General features: G+C 46.5%; 3 protein-coding genes across 3 annotated transcripts; 2 read left to right on the top strand and 1 right to left on the bottom strand.

Moving 5' to 3' along the window:
• Positions 1-1,090: 1,090 nt before the first annotated feature.
• On the bottom strand, positions 1,091-1,463 carry N7533_010594 (uncharacterized protein; the record flags this gene model as incomplete). The annotated part of the gene is made up of 3 exons (XM_057107244.1): positions 1,091-1,129; positions 1,198-1,376; positions 1,409-1,463. 3 exons carry the CDS (start codon positions 1,461-1,463, stop codon positions 1,091-1,093), a joined length of 273 nt encoding a protein of 90 aa, XP_056956461.1.
• A 6,956-nt stretch (positions 1,464-8,419) lies between these two features.
• Positions 8,420-9,193, top strand: N7533_010593 (bZIP transcription factor; the record flags this gene model as incomplete). Its single annotated transcript, XM_057107243.1, has 1 exon — positions 8,420-9,193. One exon carries the CDS (start codon positions 8,420-8,422, stop codon positions 9,191-9,193), a length of 774 nt encoding a protein of 257 aa, XP_056956460.1.
• Positions 9,194-10,552: 1,359 nt separating this feature from the next.
• On the top strand, positions 10,553-10,735 carry N7533_010592 (uncharacterized protein; the record flags this gene model as incomplete). The annotated part of the gene is made up of 1 exon (XM_057107242.1): positions 10,553-10,735. The coding sequence occupies one exon, from the start codon at positions 10,553-10,555 to the stop codon at positions 10,733-10,735; it is 183 nt and encodes a 60-aa protein (XP_056956459.1).
• Between the last annotated feature and the right edge of the window lie 5,498 nt (positions 10,736-16,233).

Here is a 16,233-nt window from a genome sequence, read left to right as displayed (position 1 = left end):
GACCTGGGCTGCGACCAGCTCTTCGTCCTTTCTTTGTAGGGACGATGTAAAACTGACTTTCTTGAAGTGTAAATACGGTCAGTGCAAATCTTGCATCCGGTGCGGGGGCACTAGTACTAACTCTGCGACGTTTTTGAGAGCAAGCATGTTGCTGTCCCCGGGCAGGTCGAGCTGTGACCCATATCCTCTGCATTGCCGCATCGGTAGAACTCCTTTCCCACTGTCATTGGGTGGGTCGACGACCGATCCTCGGTGGTGTCACCTGATGGAGGAGACCTGGATGGGCGTCGGCTGTACTCAGACTCCAAGGATAACAACGATAATGCGCGCTGTAATCGATGCCGGAAGTCTGGCATCTGCCGAGTGTGTGAGGTTATTCGAATGGCTCCCATGGTTGTATGTTGAAATCCCGCGGCGACGCTGCCTAGCACATAAGCTTGTGAAATATGGAATCAGAGCCTTTCAAATAGAGCATGGCGGGAGCGCGACTCTATTTAAGAGGCTCTCATTTTTCCAGACGGGAAATCAACTCTCATGCACAGCTAGGGTTAAGCATCGCCTTGAAAAGTTTGGCCATCACTGGGACAAATCAGCCTGAGATGCCATCGAATGGCTATTTGGAAGGACTTCATTTATCGGGGTAATCCATTGGTACCACAGTGTGATTTTACCAGAGAGCAGCTTTGTACAGCTCTCTACAGACGGCATGTTTGCTGTGTCCAGCTGTGCATCTCCACTGACACACTCTTCACTGAAGTGGCAGGCATGAAGGTGGCCCCATCAGTGGGTAAAATTGAGGGTTCGGATCCATGAGGCTATCGCCTGATCAGATGCGATCGAGTACAACCCCATTGCCCTATTCAGAGAGCTCCGTCAAGTTTAACAGCCGTTCTGCTCAACTGCTTGGGTTGCTTTCAACAGATCGATTATTTACTCGGAGGCCGCCATATGTAATTTGCAACTCTTCGGCAATACGGCGGGTGCAGGTCGTAGCCTACTGGTGAATGGGGAGTTTAAGCCTGGGCACTGATGTTTCAGGAATCGGTGTGGGTTGTAGCTTGGCGTGCACGCCCTTTATTCCTTGCACACTTTAAGTGGTCAGCATGCCGTGCAGGAAACTTTTGCGCTTCTGGGGTGGAACAAGACTTATAAGCCTCATACTTAATGGCCACTGGAGGGGAATGAAACGCAGCTCACCGACCGACACCCATAAGGTTGTGCATTAATACGACCCTCTCTCATCGTGCTGTGATCTCTACGCATATCGGGCTCGGGTTTCGTAGGGCATCCCGGCGCGCTCGCTCGAGCAGTAGTGCTATCCCAGGATTGCGACATGTTGTCCTCTTGGCGCATGGCAGGCCACACGCGCGGTCTCCCTAGGGTGAATGATGGCTTGATGAGGACATACCCCCCCCCACCGGCTGATGAAGCATGCTCTCGGAAAGCCCATGGTAGTTCGACATGTCAAGAGCGGTGTTTCAGGAAAGCGAAAACCGCCATAGAATGCTATCCACTGCAGACACGTCCTGTCAGAATGCATTGTGTGCTACCCTGGTACCTCCAGCTTGTGCTGGACCATCGTTTGCAGCAATAGAACACAGGCTTCCTTCAATATTGGAAGGTGGCGGTGTTGGTGTAGTGTCTAGTTTGGTTTGCAGGTCGCGAAACTCACGACCCAATCGACTATAGCGCCCCTTTCAGGAATGCAGCGAAAGATCTCTTGTTGGCGATTAGCTGGTGAATGAACGAGAATCCAAAGAATTAAAGACTCACGTTCTCCGTCTGTATACTGGAATTAATCCATCTATGTAGCCCGGCCTACGTTCACTGGTATTCAATTTAGTCCAGTATCCAACGGGTATAGCTTCCTATCCACTTAACTGACTGTTACTTGCAGTTCGATACCAGGTCTTTAGAGTAAGACACGAAGCGGACGGCAGCTCACTCGGTCCAGCACGGAAGCGGATCCGGTCGATCGAAAAGGGTTTCAATGGACGTAGGGACGGCAAAGGGTCGGGAGCCATGAGGAGGATGGTGGCTGTTCGTATGGTAGTTATCAACATCGATTTGAAAAGGTAAGGCCAGGAGGCGCAAACACACCTTCGGTAGTACTACCTTCTGGGCAGCCGGAGGGCCGAGCTCTCCTCAATCGAGGCCTATTGAATAGGTCGAGCAAAGCGGCGGCGTTCCAACCAGATTTCTTTGGCCGGTGGGAGCGCGACTGTACTAAGAGTCAATGGCCGGCACCATCAGGCTCGTGTGCCGCAGGCTGAGTTTCGAGCAAGGCAGGTGGGTGTATGGCAATACGGTGACTTCACGCGATGCAGCGTGTCGTGCCCAGGTCGGTCGCGTCGGGCGCAATATTAACACTGAACCTGCAAGGGAAAGGAAACATTAGCAATTCTTTCTGGGTCATAATGGAAGAAGTCCCAACTGGGAACCAATATCCAAGCTTTTGGTCAGGATGGACTCCATGGCATGTGATTCTGCTGGCGTCGATGGAAGGATCGGGAACATTGACCAACCGCGCGAAACTTGTGCTGGAAGCATTGCCTACAAACCTAGCGAATCGTCAGCCCGGGATGACCAGCCACGAAGCCCCACTGCTAAGATCCTACCAACTAGTTCTCGGAGAGCATTGGGTTTATTATGCCAGCATTCAATCAACGTGCGGGGCCGCTTTCGGCATGATCTATCATAAATAGTCAGTAGAGATTACTTGGAGATTCTGCTTCACTCACTATTCTCATAAACCGAGTAAGACTGCCAAATCCAGGCACGGGAGAGACGTCGACTCTATTCGTGGGAACACTAGTAACAGGCCTGGTTGTCATCGAATATTCCGGTCAGCATGGTGTCAAGTGCCAGGGTTGATGCACATACCTGCCATGAACGTACTTCTCTATCGAGCATAGACAAGCTAGAGGCAGTGTTGTGAGCGTCGGTACAATCACAAGTATCAGAGATCAGGTTTCGTACCACAGAAAGAAGATCCAAGGTGCAGGCCATATTCCGGCACAGACCTGTGCCACTGGGTGCCATCTCGTCCTGGCACAAGGCATAGGCCAGACTTGATATGTTCAATCGCGTCAGTAAAAAAGCAGGGCAAGGTGGAAGAGAAACAGCTCATGTCTTAGGGTTAGGCGGAATGGGACGTGTTTTCAAAGAGACCGTTGTGCTGGGGTCTGGGGGACATATTTATAGTGCTGCGGCCGCCTTGTCGCTCGCGCAGCTGTGATCGAGGGCCCTCATATTGTGGCCTGTTGAACCGTTTCACGATTGATTATATGCTAGTTCGGTTGGCACCGCAGTTTTCATCTCGATGAAAAAACTATTCTGAAGTCTTATTCCAGGATTTCAACGTCGGTTCAACATTCGTGACGTAGGTACCACCAGTCGAAACACCAACAAGGCGTCGAGTTAACTTTCATAAATATGAGTTTCTACCAGTTAAAATGAATTCTGCGGCCTTATTCAACTTGTTCTCAACGATGATGAATATTCGACAGATTCAACATCGTGTAGATAATTTGGTATGCAGACTCATCGACCAGCCTACTTCCCATCTCAATCCCTCGACGGCTCTGAGACTATTCTCCTCCCACACAACACCACGTATTGCCTTAGCAGCTGGCACCGATACAGTGTCCTGGAGCCCTTCGTCAGCCTTAGCTTGCTAGTTTAGGAGGATAATTCCGAGAACGGGACTTGAAATATCACTCTACGTGATCTTTCGGAGAGATATGAAGCTTTGGAACACGCTTTCAGGTCGCCCTGGAATATCTTAAGGTATGGCGTCGTGCTCGCGTCACAAGAAATCACCACGAGCAGATATCGGCTCGAGTTCGGTATGACAGCCACTGCGAAATAGGTGCTAGGAGCATATATGATAAGGCTAAAGCTTGCGGTTACTGGCTACTTGATTGACCATGACTGGGAGTACTAAGAGCTCCTTCTTGGCTTTGAGTATCTCTTGGGTAACCACTCCACTATGAATCTTAGTGAGGTGCTAATCAAACTCCTCTAACAGAATGAGCTTACAGACCGAGTACTCACAATCACCACTGATAATGCGTCAAATAATGTTACCTTGATGGCTTACGTGAATGTCACTATTCAATCCCTAGAGCTAAGTGAGAGCTCTATGTACCTTGAAATGATGGAATTGAGTCAAAACTCATCTTCCTTGTAGAATTGCCAAAAACGAATCCATCATTTCAAATTCTTATTCTCATCTAGAGGCTATCTAGTACCTCAATTATATTCGAGTGTCGGATAAGTGATCTAAATTCAATCTCCAAAGTCTGCTCAGGTTTAAGACTTCTCACAATTTCATCACTCAGCAGAAATGCACTCCCTTTTGAATTTAGAACTAGCACGGTTGAGCGAGATGCGCTATTAATTGAAGAGGAAGCGTGGTGATGACATTCCTTTTGTCAGGAATTATTTGGTGGTTATTCAAGTCCTGTGATAGAATGGATATTGAGTGCGTCAATAAGTTCACCCATAAGAACCACAAGCACTAAAGAATCAAATGAAGGGGAGCCATAGATTATTGAGTTGATACGCATTGGATCACCTCCTTGCATACCAGTCATTCCAGAGACAACTTCTACAACCTCTTTAGTTTGAAGATATAAAGGCTCAAGAAGCTGAAGAAATGATAAACCCGAGGCTGAAGATTCACTTACGCTAACCAGCATTTTACAGTTCTCTTGAACAGCAAGCAGGTCACTCGAAAGGGCCTCAATGTTTGTTCGCTGAAGTATATTCTGGCATATACCCAATAGTAACATAATTGCAGATAAATAACTGGCATGACTTGGGAAATTATTAGTGAGTATTATTCAAGTATAGGTGCTTTAACCCACATCACGAGCCAACATCTCACGAAATGACCATCTTGGAACGTAAAAGAGATGATGCGTGAAATCTGCCTAGAAAACCCAACATATGTATTTAGGGCATTTTCGGGAATGCGCAAAGCCCCACCGACCCCTAATTCTTGTAGCTTGCGTTGGTATGCAATCAATCGAGATCCAATATATAAGACGTGTATCACCATAATATTTCGTGTGTCAGTCAAAGTTATTCCACTGTTCTGGAATAATACAGATACTAGGCGAAGATTGCTTGGAAGATCCTGACGCCACGTATCTAAAGTATCTGAAAGGTTTTCCACATCCGGCCACGAAAGCAAATTGAAATTGACATCAGAGTATGTCCGGGCGCTCAGTAAGGCAATCTTGGTCAGCTGCGCATGTATTGAATTGTATCCAACGACGCCTTCACCATTTGCTTGAGGTTCTATGGTAGCTAGAATCTCAATCTACATAAGTAAATTATAAGTAAATATCCGTTGTGAATGCTGGAATGGAATAATCTGCTTACAATATCCTGTTCCTCCTCGGTGACGTCAACACAGTTTTTCAGGATAACAGATGACCAACTGAAAGCACGTCAATTTTAGCTCTTTATGTCGAAGATTTGTACGCACCAATCACAAAAAATCAACGTTCGAAAATCCCTCGCCCAGCTGATCCATTCTTGCAATCTGGAAGGCTGTGTTGGTAGTGCCTTCGGCAATTCCGAACGTGCTAGATGTAGGGCGGATGCTAGTCACAAATTAATAAAAGCAACAACATAGCCTAGCTGGAATTCACCTATCAAAACCCTCGCAGTGGGCGATCTAGCAGGGTCCCAGCACATTGATAAACTAAGATATGACCGTATCCTTTGCAAATTTTGATGTTTTGATCCATTTAGCAAGCGGGCAGATGAATGCTCTATAAAGTTCGACATTATAACGTCACGGTTCGGGATATTGTTGAAGTGACATCCAGCAGCGGCGATAGCAAAAAGCTCACAGATATCAGAATTTGAAGGCGTATTGCTTCTGTGATAGACTTGGTCAATAAGATAAAGACAATCTTCTTTTGGGATGACATGGAAATTTGGGTCTCCATGAGTAAGGTAGGCATTCACTGCGAGGGAAGTGGTGTTCTCTGTTGGTATAGTATCCGAGCCAGTACCAAGCAGGGTTGACCTACCTATAGTCGGAGGAATTATAGGCATATCTTCATGCACAACTTCTTGTTGCAAAGTGTCTGATGATTCGAGACCCTCTTCTCTTTGGCTGTCAGGTGGTTGCCCAGCAGGTGTACTATGCTGTCTCAACCTTTGAATGATGGCTTCAAGGCGTTCAATCTCCCTTGAAGAGGAATCCACTAGAGCTGCCAATTCATGTCTTCTCCTTCCATCGATTCTCGTATATTGGCAGGTTTGGCGATCCCTGACACAGATGTAGCACGGTCTTTGCCTATTACACTATATGTTTTCCATAATTATTAGTCCGCTGCAAATTGCTAGAAATTTTACGTATTGTACCTTTTTCTTCACTCTATGGCAATTGTCGCACGCGACTGGGGCAGGTAGCTGGCGGGGTAGTGATGGTCCTTCCATCAACCGCTAATGTCTCCTTGGTAGAAAGCTCCCGTGGACAGAGAAGATAGTCTTAATTTGTGATGGACGAGTATTGGAGGTTATATTGTTTTAAAGAGCATTTCGGAGCTGAAGACTAACTGAAATTTGGAAGACCTATCTCTATCTACTATTATACGTACTCCATCGGGCAGCAAATCGCAGAGTTCGTATCTTATTGCCACTGAATACGGATAAGGTTTGGTCTAAGAAACCACAAAAGCGCCATTTTGCATGTCGGGACATATCCTTTTGTCAGAACAAGCTAGCGGCAACTTACCGCTGGGGACTAATAGATCACATTTCTGTGCTGGGTGACCCTGCGCTAAGCTGCGGCACCGGTGTTGAGACCACCGAGTATCGGCGTATGGGATTCAGGAGTATTTTGGACCGGGCCTCATACATACCTGCATCTATTATGCATGAATCAATCAACTTTTGCTTAAGGGCATAAACTGTTCACTTAACTATGTACACGGTACACGGTAGTTACCTAGCTGGTGATACCAACAGAAAGAATGAACTTTTTATCGTTGATATTCTGATAATTCGTTTCCTATTTTAGCGCCAATAATGTAAGTAACAGTGCGACATTAAATTACGGCTATGTATCCTGCTAACAGACACAGCATATCGCCAAAGAGCATGTGACAAAGCTCGAACCAAGGGAATGTCGCACAAAGGAGCGACCGGTGTAAAGAAAGGATACACTCTTCCACAGATAATGCACACTTTAACATAGTTTTTGAATTGGCAACCTAAATTGATTGCGCCGTCATGCAACCCCTAGCTCATAGTCGAGTTTTTCAGAAAAGTCTATAACTATATACAGTGTATTGAATACACTACAATTTGCTGTAATACCAGATTGAAGCTGATGGACAGCATTATTTCACACTGTACATCAGCTTTGAAATATTAGTGACGGAACGAAGATGATAGGTTCTATTCGAGTGGATGTATCTGGACTCTTGTGGAAAGGTCTCCGTCCGCGACTTGAGTAATGATTCCCCCGATTTCCCTGAGCGCTTTTTGGAAAGCTTCATTCTCTGCTGGCGTTTTTGCACCTCTTGCTCCACACCCTGGAGTTGTAGTTCAATAGATAAACTGAAGGTGACACGCTCATGTGGGCCCCTCACGGTTTTTACGTTTTCGTAGCATCACTTGTGACGGAGGCTCGATGTTGTAGCAACTTTCTAGAGAGCTATGTCCCGGGCTAGGACGGTCGCGGCCGTTCTAGACTTCGCTGAGGCGTCACAACGAGTTCGAAGCCGCGCGCCACGAGGGCAGCCTAACAACGCGAACGGCAATTCGGTCACGACAAGATTTGACGAAGCTCTAAGTTCGTTTTTAGGAAATTAGTAGTTAAAACCTACATGTGTGTCATGGAAATACATAATTGCTGTAGCCTGCGTATTGCTCCGCGATTGATTGTAAACCCCACCCACTAGGCTCAATACATATGTATTTGTATTTTGGTCTAGTAGGAAGGCAAACTCTAAGGGGTCGAGGTAGGTGACTAGGCTCCCGAGTCTTCTCACTCGATGGCCTAAATATCCGGTCGATTTCTGTGAAAGTCCTAAGAGAGTGAGTCACTGGACAGTGCAGGGAAATTCGAGGACGTGTTTTTCCTGGATTGAAATCTTGCCTCTCTGCAAATAATTGATTCTATTTTGTACGATGACGTGACAAAGGGTTGTAGATTTATTGGCTCGTCCAGCAACTTTCGTCCACTATCTACAATAAACTGGTACATATATAACGAAATTCCGCCGTGGCTTACATTGCTAGTTCTTCCGTGAACTACTTATATAGCCAGGCAAATCAAAAGATTCTTCAGCCCATTTAAACCTAGCACATAATAATCCGAGCTCTCCGTAAGTTTTTGGATTTTGAGTCCGCAACAGCAACGACGACAATGGGGAATCTCAGAAACATTATGTGGCTTAACGGTATCGACAGTCTACGCCCCGACGACTTGAACATTATCCCATTCGACACCATCACCACCCAGGCACAAGATGACTCCTTTTGCGGTTTACCCCTCATTTCGCCACCGCCAGTTTTGTCACCGGGAGAATCCAATCAGATCTTCCCGAAGTCAGTAAACTTCAGCTTGGAGGCATCATCAATACAACCATATTCTCCCCTCCAACCCAACCAGAACATATCACAGAATGAGAGATGTAGCCTATCGTGCATTGCACCATCAACCTTGAGACAGACCGAAACTCTGAAGACCGCGGAAGAATACATCTCCTTGGATATAAAAACACAACCCACCGGTCCGGATAAGGATAGAGAAAGCTCCATCGCTTCTATCGAATATACTAAGCCGAAGCCTGAACAGATAAATGGCAGCCTCCCCTCCAATACCGAATCAACCATGCAACCATCAAAACTATTAATGCCCATTACCCATCGTGAACTGCTGCTCAAACGTAATCGTCAAGCAGCAAAACGATGCCGTCAAAAAAGAAAACTGCAGAACCAGCAGGACGAATCGACTCTGAAAATGCAAGCCACTAGGAATAAGGAACTTTTGGCTGGCACCAAAAGGTTACAATACGAGGTGTTGGATCTGCGACTTGAAATACTCAAGCATTCACAGTGTGAGGGGTACATCAAGCGGTACGTGGAGCAGATGACGGGAAGGGTCCTGCGCGAAGATACTGCAAGTGATGTTCAACAACAGGCAACAACAGGCAACTAATATGGTTTCATCGAATAATAAAGATAAAAGGCTTGTGTCGTTGCCGGCAGCAATGTCTTAATATCCTGACAACCCAGGGAAGGCGGATTGAGCGGCTATCCATGCTAGGTTGTAGCCTATAGTTTCGAAGCTTTATTATGGGATGGTTCTTAACTTGGGAAGATTAATAGTCTTTGAGTTTTGTTCTTGCGTTAACGTTATCTTTCCCAGATTCCTTTTTTCTTCCTATTCTTTTCTTCTTCCTTTCTCTTATGCCTTCTCTTTTCCCGAGCTATTCTTTCGTATCAACATATTGTTTCTATAATAGACTTGATCAACAAAATGATCATAATCGTCTTTCGAAACGACATAGAAGATCGGGTCTCCATAAGCAAGGTAAATATTTATTACATAGTCATATGTGTCGTTCGCATAATACCTAAGCAAGCTCCAATAGTGGTTGATCTACCTGTAATTGGACGAATTTTAGATATATATTCACCCACAACTTCCTATGACGAAGTATTTAATAATTCAAAGTCTCTTCTCTTTATCTATTAGGTGGTCTCTCAGAGTTAGGTACAGGCATTCTCGAAATCGACTTGGCCAGTACACACTGAGACGCTCTTTCTCGGCCGCACTGCCAAGACCTTAGCGTAGATTATCCATTGACCAGACCAAACTTAGCTGAGAACGATTGTAAAATATGTCTTTTATTGGTGACCTCTCGCAGTCAAGATGGGAACAGGAAAGTGTACAGTTTGGTCGTAACGGGTCACCTGTCGCTGCGGTCTTATGCGTAAACGCATTAGACTGTAGCGTCAGAGAAGGCCCGTCCGCGCTCCCTTGTAGGGAGGCAATGTGTCTGTATATTGCAATGCAGGTTTCTATATACACAGGGGGGGTGACGGACAAAATCGAGACTTGACTGCGTGAGAGATGACGAGCTACCACCAGAGGCAAGGTGCTGTTGGCGTTCCTCCAGAGGATGCCAAGATGAAAAGGGCCTCCACAACGTGCAAAGAGTGCCAAAAACGCCGGACAAGGATACAAACGACCTCCCATCCCCCCTTCCCTTCTCTCCCTTACCCTACTCTCTCTCTCTCGCTCTCTCTCTCCCCCTTCCTTTTGCCCTCGTTGCGTTCTTTCCTCCGCTATATGGACTTTCTCGAGCGTTGACCCTTCATCCGCTCTCTAGTGCACCGGCATGCCGTGTACGGAATGCGTCACTCATGGCCGTGGATGCGTGACAGATAACTGTCTGACAAGCGTCGGAAAGCCTCCGCGAGAAGGACACAGGAGGAGCTGGACGATACTAGGTCAATCCTCGAATCGCTCCTTAGGCTTATACGTACCGGCGATGCCGCCTCCCTGCAGACTATGGTTCAGACAGACCGTGGTGATGCCGGGCTAGACGAAATCCGCAACTTTCTCGACCAAGTCCTCTCCGCCCACTCCTCAGCACAACCCAACAACTTGAATCCGCAACATCCACACCACAGCATAGACCCAAACATGATGGACCCCAACATGAGGGACTTCTATGGTCCAAATTTGCAGTAATGGCCTCGAATCTTATCTTGCTACGTCGCCTATCTATGTAAGGCAGCAGGAAGCGCGTCCTTTACATACCAACGGAGTGACATTCTGGTTTGAGTTTCTTGCACAGCGGTACTAACTTATACACGCATTGATCCTGCGCCGCATACGTCCTATTGGAGGATGATCGGGCGGCCTTTTGATAGTTTTGGCTGCTAGGGGTCATCGTTATTCCTCAGTCTGCCCGTCATATTTCGGGAGTTTTGCACATAGGGACCGAAAGAGCCCGGCCGCGGTGGCTACACGTTTGTTTCTCACGCAATATCAATTCTTTTTTGCCTGACGATGCTTCTTTTGTCCTGTGTCTGGTCTTAGCCTCTGACTATTGGTCCCCCTCATCATCATCCTCTGGCACCTTGGATTGCCAAGGGGCTTGCAGAATGGAGGATCATGAGTTTCATGTTGAAGGACTTTGTCATCACTGTTCAAAAATGGATCTTTCTGGGCGCATTTCTGGACCAATGCACCCTCTAGTAGATGATGATGCGTCTATGACACTAAAAACGGTGTCGCTATGGGATGGAGCGCAGTTTCCACCCACTTGAGATTTATTTAGCAAGGGCGATTGAATATTGGCGTACCCTTCCGTTACGAATTTGGCTTCTTACGTCTTCCTAGCTGTCGCAAATCGAGAAAGCATTTTCTGTTGAATCTGAACATCTTGCGACTCTCTTGCAAAACTTTCACTTTAACTTTGCTCTTCCCTTGTTTACAGCCGGTCGTTCTCTCAGTAATGCTGCCTCTGAAGCCTGTATTGTAAGATGCGGCTGGAATTGTGCCCGTGCATAGGGCTCCGAAAGGAATAAAGTAATGCGAATATGAATATATGAACTTTTCATTCGCGCGCGTTGAGTATCGCGGTGGTCAAAGCTTATGGCGGGACTAGCGATGGATGTTTAAATAGATGGGGTTCCCACTTTTGATAGCAACCTAAATAAGAACATTAAAACTACCTATCTCAACACAGACAACTATCCATGGACCTGATTGGACGTACATTTCTGTTCCAACATACTAACACCGATGGATGGTAGAGAAACTAATTTTAGAAACATCCAATCAAATCTCTCCCTTTGCGAATATATTATCCGGGAAAGGACTTGTCGGCGCATGGAGTGGTAAATTACAACTAGCAATCGATTGGTTACCAAGGAACCCACATTCCTTTGTGTTTTTTATTGTATATTGATTCCCCTAGCAACCTCGGTGTATTAACCACCGAGTATACGCACGTACAGAGGTATTTCAACCTGCGCTCGATCGCATGCTTATTTCGATTCAATCAATCAATCTTTTTATCCCAAATTGGTTCCGCTTGATCTCATTCACTCGGAATGCATACTAGTCCATAAACTTTTAGTAAGTGCGGATAGGACTCCAGTGTGTGTAGAGTTATAACAGATTTCGAAAACTACTTTATTTGCGTTAAATATTCCGACAGGCTCCCCCCCCAAAACGAAGGTCGCGTTTAAATGCTTCCAGGTGTTCATCAATTGGTTGATTGTATTTTCGAGTAGGAGGCAGTTAAAAAAAAAGTAAACACAGCTTAAATAGTGCAGCTTACAAGTTCCACGTCTTCCGCATCATCCGGTGATAATTGAATTTCTTGATTCACCAACTCAGAGGATCCAAGCAAGTCATCCATCCAGTAGTCAACACCAATCAAATCCCAGCACCCCTTAGAAGACCTCAGAAATAGATTCTGTTGATCTATAAAGACGAGTTTACGTTCAATAGCGCGAGTAGAATGGATGTAGCCTCGACGGAACAACAGGCATCAAAGCGCTGCAGAACGAATTTGTCGGGAAGAAAAATAAATCGGAACAGTTAACTCCTCATTTGACCACTTAAGTACATGCGGTGATGCTACAAATCTCCTATCCTTAGCATCAAAACTGGATAGACTTTTCATATCAGGGGACATGTCGTATACGGATAATGGAGGGAGTTGTGTCGAGGAAGACTCTTCCTCAGAAACAATTTTCATCTGCGATCTTGCATCCGAGTTTGGATGGTTACCGCCTTGCTGGTATTACATGGTCAGGTTATCACATAAAGTGTCCCCATAAGTCCGGCACCACACTAGGGCGCTTTTATGCGTCGGCCCCCTAACTTTTTTTTCTCTTCCACAACCACCACATGGTCTCTTTTGGTCAGCATTTAGCTGGAAAATGTGCCAAAAAAGCTGAATTATCCCCTAGCTAACAGGCAGCTATTTTATATAGCTTAGAGTGTGGCGTTTCAGTTTCAAATCTTGCAGCCGATTTCGGGTGCCGACGATCTACAATATACCGGACACGAATTCGCTTCCAATAACAGAATAACCTATTCTCACGCGCTCACAGCGGCAGACCTCCATTGTACAGCGATTTAGTTATCTGATATATATTTTAACTTGCCTGCAAACATCCTGGTGGTCCTATCGACAGCGTCGCGCTAATTACCCTCAGTCCCCCTCCCGCAGCATATTATACTCGAATTCTCTAACGAACAGCACTTCAACGCTATAAGTCAAGATAATGAATCCCAATTACATTATCACAGCATTTAAACGAAGCAATTTGGTACTATGGGCGTACTGATAATTTTAAACTTGTCGATCGCTGCTATAGCCACTGGGTTGGGGGCTGCTAGGTTTCGCTGCAGATGGAGAGTGGGAAGATTTTCTAGGGGATTTTGGACGCGGTAGACCTCCCGGGAAATAATTCGGAAGACGATGACATTCGTCATTTATCCACTATGCGGAGGAGCTCGGGTCTGCTCTCCATCAGATCCAGGCATTGATCCAGGACTAAAGTGTCTTGATTAAAATCTGGGGTGTTAAAGCCGTTGAAAAAGGGAAAGCCATCTACCGTAGAGGATCTCTTCTTCCCAAATGCCCATCTGGTAATCGACGAGACCGTGCGCCTCAAGTTGGTCACAAATTTCGATCAACTCCATGCCTATGACCTTAAGGTAAACCTGGCTCAATAGCATCGCTTGCGCCGACTGCGCCCCCTTCGCAATCAAGTCCTGGGTCAAATCCTTTTGCTTCTGACAAAAGCAGAGCCAGTAAAGGTTAAGGTCATTCCAGAGCTGCAGATGACCAGGATATAGGAGTGGGTCGTCCTGCAGAAGTCCTACGTAATACCATAAAAGCGATTAGTCACTTACTTCTCCGTCAGACTACCTCCCAAACGGGCTATCCAATGATGGATGTATATAGCCTTGAAAAGAAGGGCCAAAGCCAAATAAACCTGGGGCAAGAAAAGGGCCCATTCCTGATTACGATTAGTATGACAGCTATCTCATTTGCCCAACTTTGCCCCCCCAATCGAGTTTGTACCTTTTCGAAGAAAAGTCAAATAATGAAGAGGAGCTCAGCCTACCAAGATCGCGTGCATTAGTAACAAGCCACTCGGAAATTTTTAGCAGTGACCGGCTGGCTTCTACCATTCGCCCAGCCCGCGTATGTTCTAAGACGCTGCATATTGCTTGCTGGTACTGGGCATCTATCTTATCGAGGCTTGAAGGGCCCGTCGTAGTTGGCTGAGGTGGATCAGCCTGCTTCTGGACAGGCGATGAAATCAACTCGCATAGGGGCTCGGTCTCGATTTTAGTGAAATATTTCATGATTGTGGGAGAGGCTTATGTGAGGCCCAGATTTCATGGGACTGGGGTGATGATATACTACCAACTTCATGTTCGGATAAGGCAATAGCCATGAACCTTCTCCGTAATGTTTGGAACGGCAAAATATTTAGTTGCAGGCTTCCGTGGTAGGGAGTATCAGATGGTGTCCAAGGGTCCTTGTGCTTGACCCTGCTGACGACGCCGGACAATATCGCCGAGCGTAGGACCCCTGTATGGCCGTTAATACAGAGGACGCAGCGGGAATTCCCACTCAAACCCGGGAAAGCAACGCATTATGTGGGAACTTGTTAACGTAGCCCTCTCCTGCAGAGTTCAATTGGTATCGCAGCTGTCCCCTGCGAATTCCCTTGTGGTGTGATACGAGGCTGGTGCAGATCAGGAATCGAACCGCACCATCGGAATTAATTTCCGCATTGTCTATACGAAGAGCCAAGTTGACTTCCAATCAACTTGTTCTTCTCGTTGTGTATATATAGCCTAATGTTTCCCTTTGAACAATAAGATAATTAATGCCTCTGAACTACAATACTGCTGTCAAGTCCGCATCGTTCGGTAGCGACACGAGAAAGGAGCATTCTTCCGCTTGCGGCTGCATTGGGCATAGCGTAGTTTGGGGAGAAGCAGTCATCTTCGCATCAGCGGTTTGACGACATGGTCAGTTGGTTACACAGAATTTCCAGCGATGAGAACGTGCTTGCCAGCTTCGTTTGTAAAGCAAGCCATGGTGGCAGCTTAGAATCGCCGTCTGCATTGGGACAGGTCCAAAGCAATTTGCCGTTGAATACACTCGGTCTCGTACCAATTATCAGCAGCTGACAAAATCAAGAAGTGCTCGATATCTTTTGCCCCAGGATGATAAAGGAATGTTTGAGAATGACCGTTCTGCTGGCGAGAGCTCAGGTACTTATAGTTGTACCCAGCCCTTACCCTTGCGCTGATGTAATGATTGCTGCAAATTGTGAGGGTCTCAACACCACTGACCCTCAGATTGCAGCTGGTTTAAGATTCAACCATTGATTTAAGCAGTATTCGGCGACATCACGGCTTTTTGTTGATGATTGAGTATATCCAAAAGCCTCCCTCACTGTTGTTCTTGTTTCAACACTCGCAGCGATACCGCAGAAAAGCGCCGACGACACGTTTCAACATTCATCAACATGGGTCCGTACGTTATTGCGACAGGAGGGGCGGCAAGCGGTCATGCCATTTCGTTCCACTCACCGATGATGAGCGCAATATTTTTCTCGATGAATGTCCCATCTCCATGTTATGTAAACATCAAGTTATAGATGCGCCTCTGGTTACGTGCTAACTGAACCGCAGAGTTGTTAATGTTCATTCGGATTTGATATCTATCTTATCACAGCTGAGTACATTTTGCCTAAGCACATTTTACACGATAGCAGGCAAATACAAGTTATGGTGCGGCTTGGCCCTGTCCTGCACAAACTCTATATCAAAACTGCGGGGACGCACTCCTTCTGCACAGCTGATATGCGAATGGTAACAATACTTATTGGGGCAGCGTGGCTCTCTAGGCTATCTCAAGACTGGTCTAGGCCTAGAATGATTGGACTAGGAGGGAAGTAGTACGAAGAGCCAGCTCATATGACATGTACCCTTCTGCGTCGCCTGTGCTCTTCAGTAGGCCGTCCTGTGACTGATTTCCTCTTGAGAGGACTCTCCCACGAGCCGAACCCTCTCGAAAGAAGTCTCTTCTTCTCGGACTCCTAAGTGGCCCTAGCTCTTGACATGAGCTAGCTGGAAATAATCTGTTGGACGGCGATGGGTGGTCAGATCACCGGTGGCGGCCACCTCACCGCTCGGCA

Source organism: Penicillium manginii (assembly GCF_028828005.1).
Source record: "Penicillium manginii strain IBT 31320 chromosome Unknown utg000007l:1.0-2284322.0:1.0-2285126.0, whole genome shotgun sequence".
In the NCBI taxonomy this organism is placed as follows: Eukaryota; Fungi; Ascomycota; class Eurotiomycetes; order Eurotiales; family Aspergillaceae; genus Penicillium; species Penicillium manginii.
The sequence above is the reverse complement of the archived record's forward strand: the minus strand, read 5'-3'. Positions and strand labels throughout refer to the sequence as shown.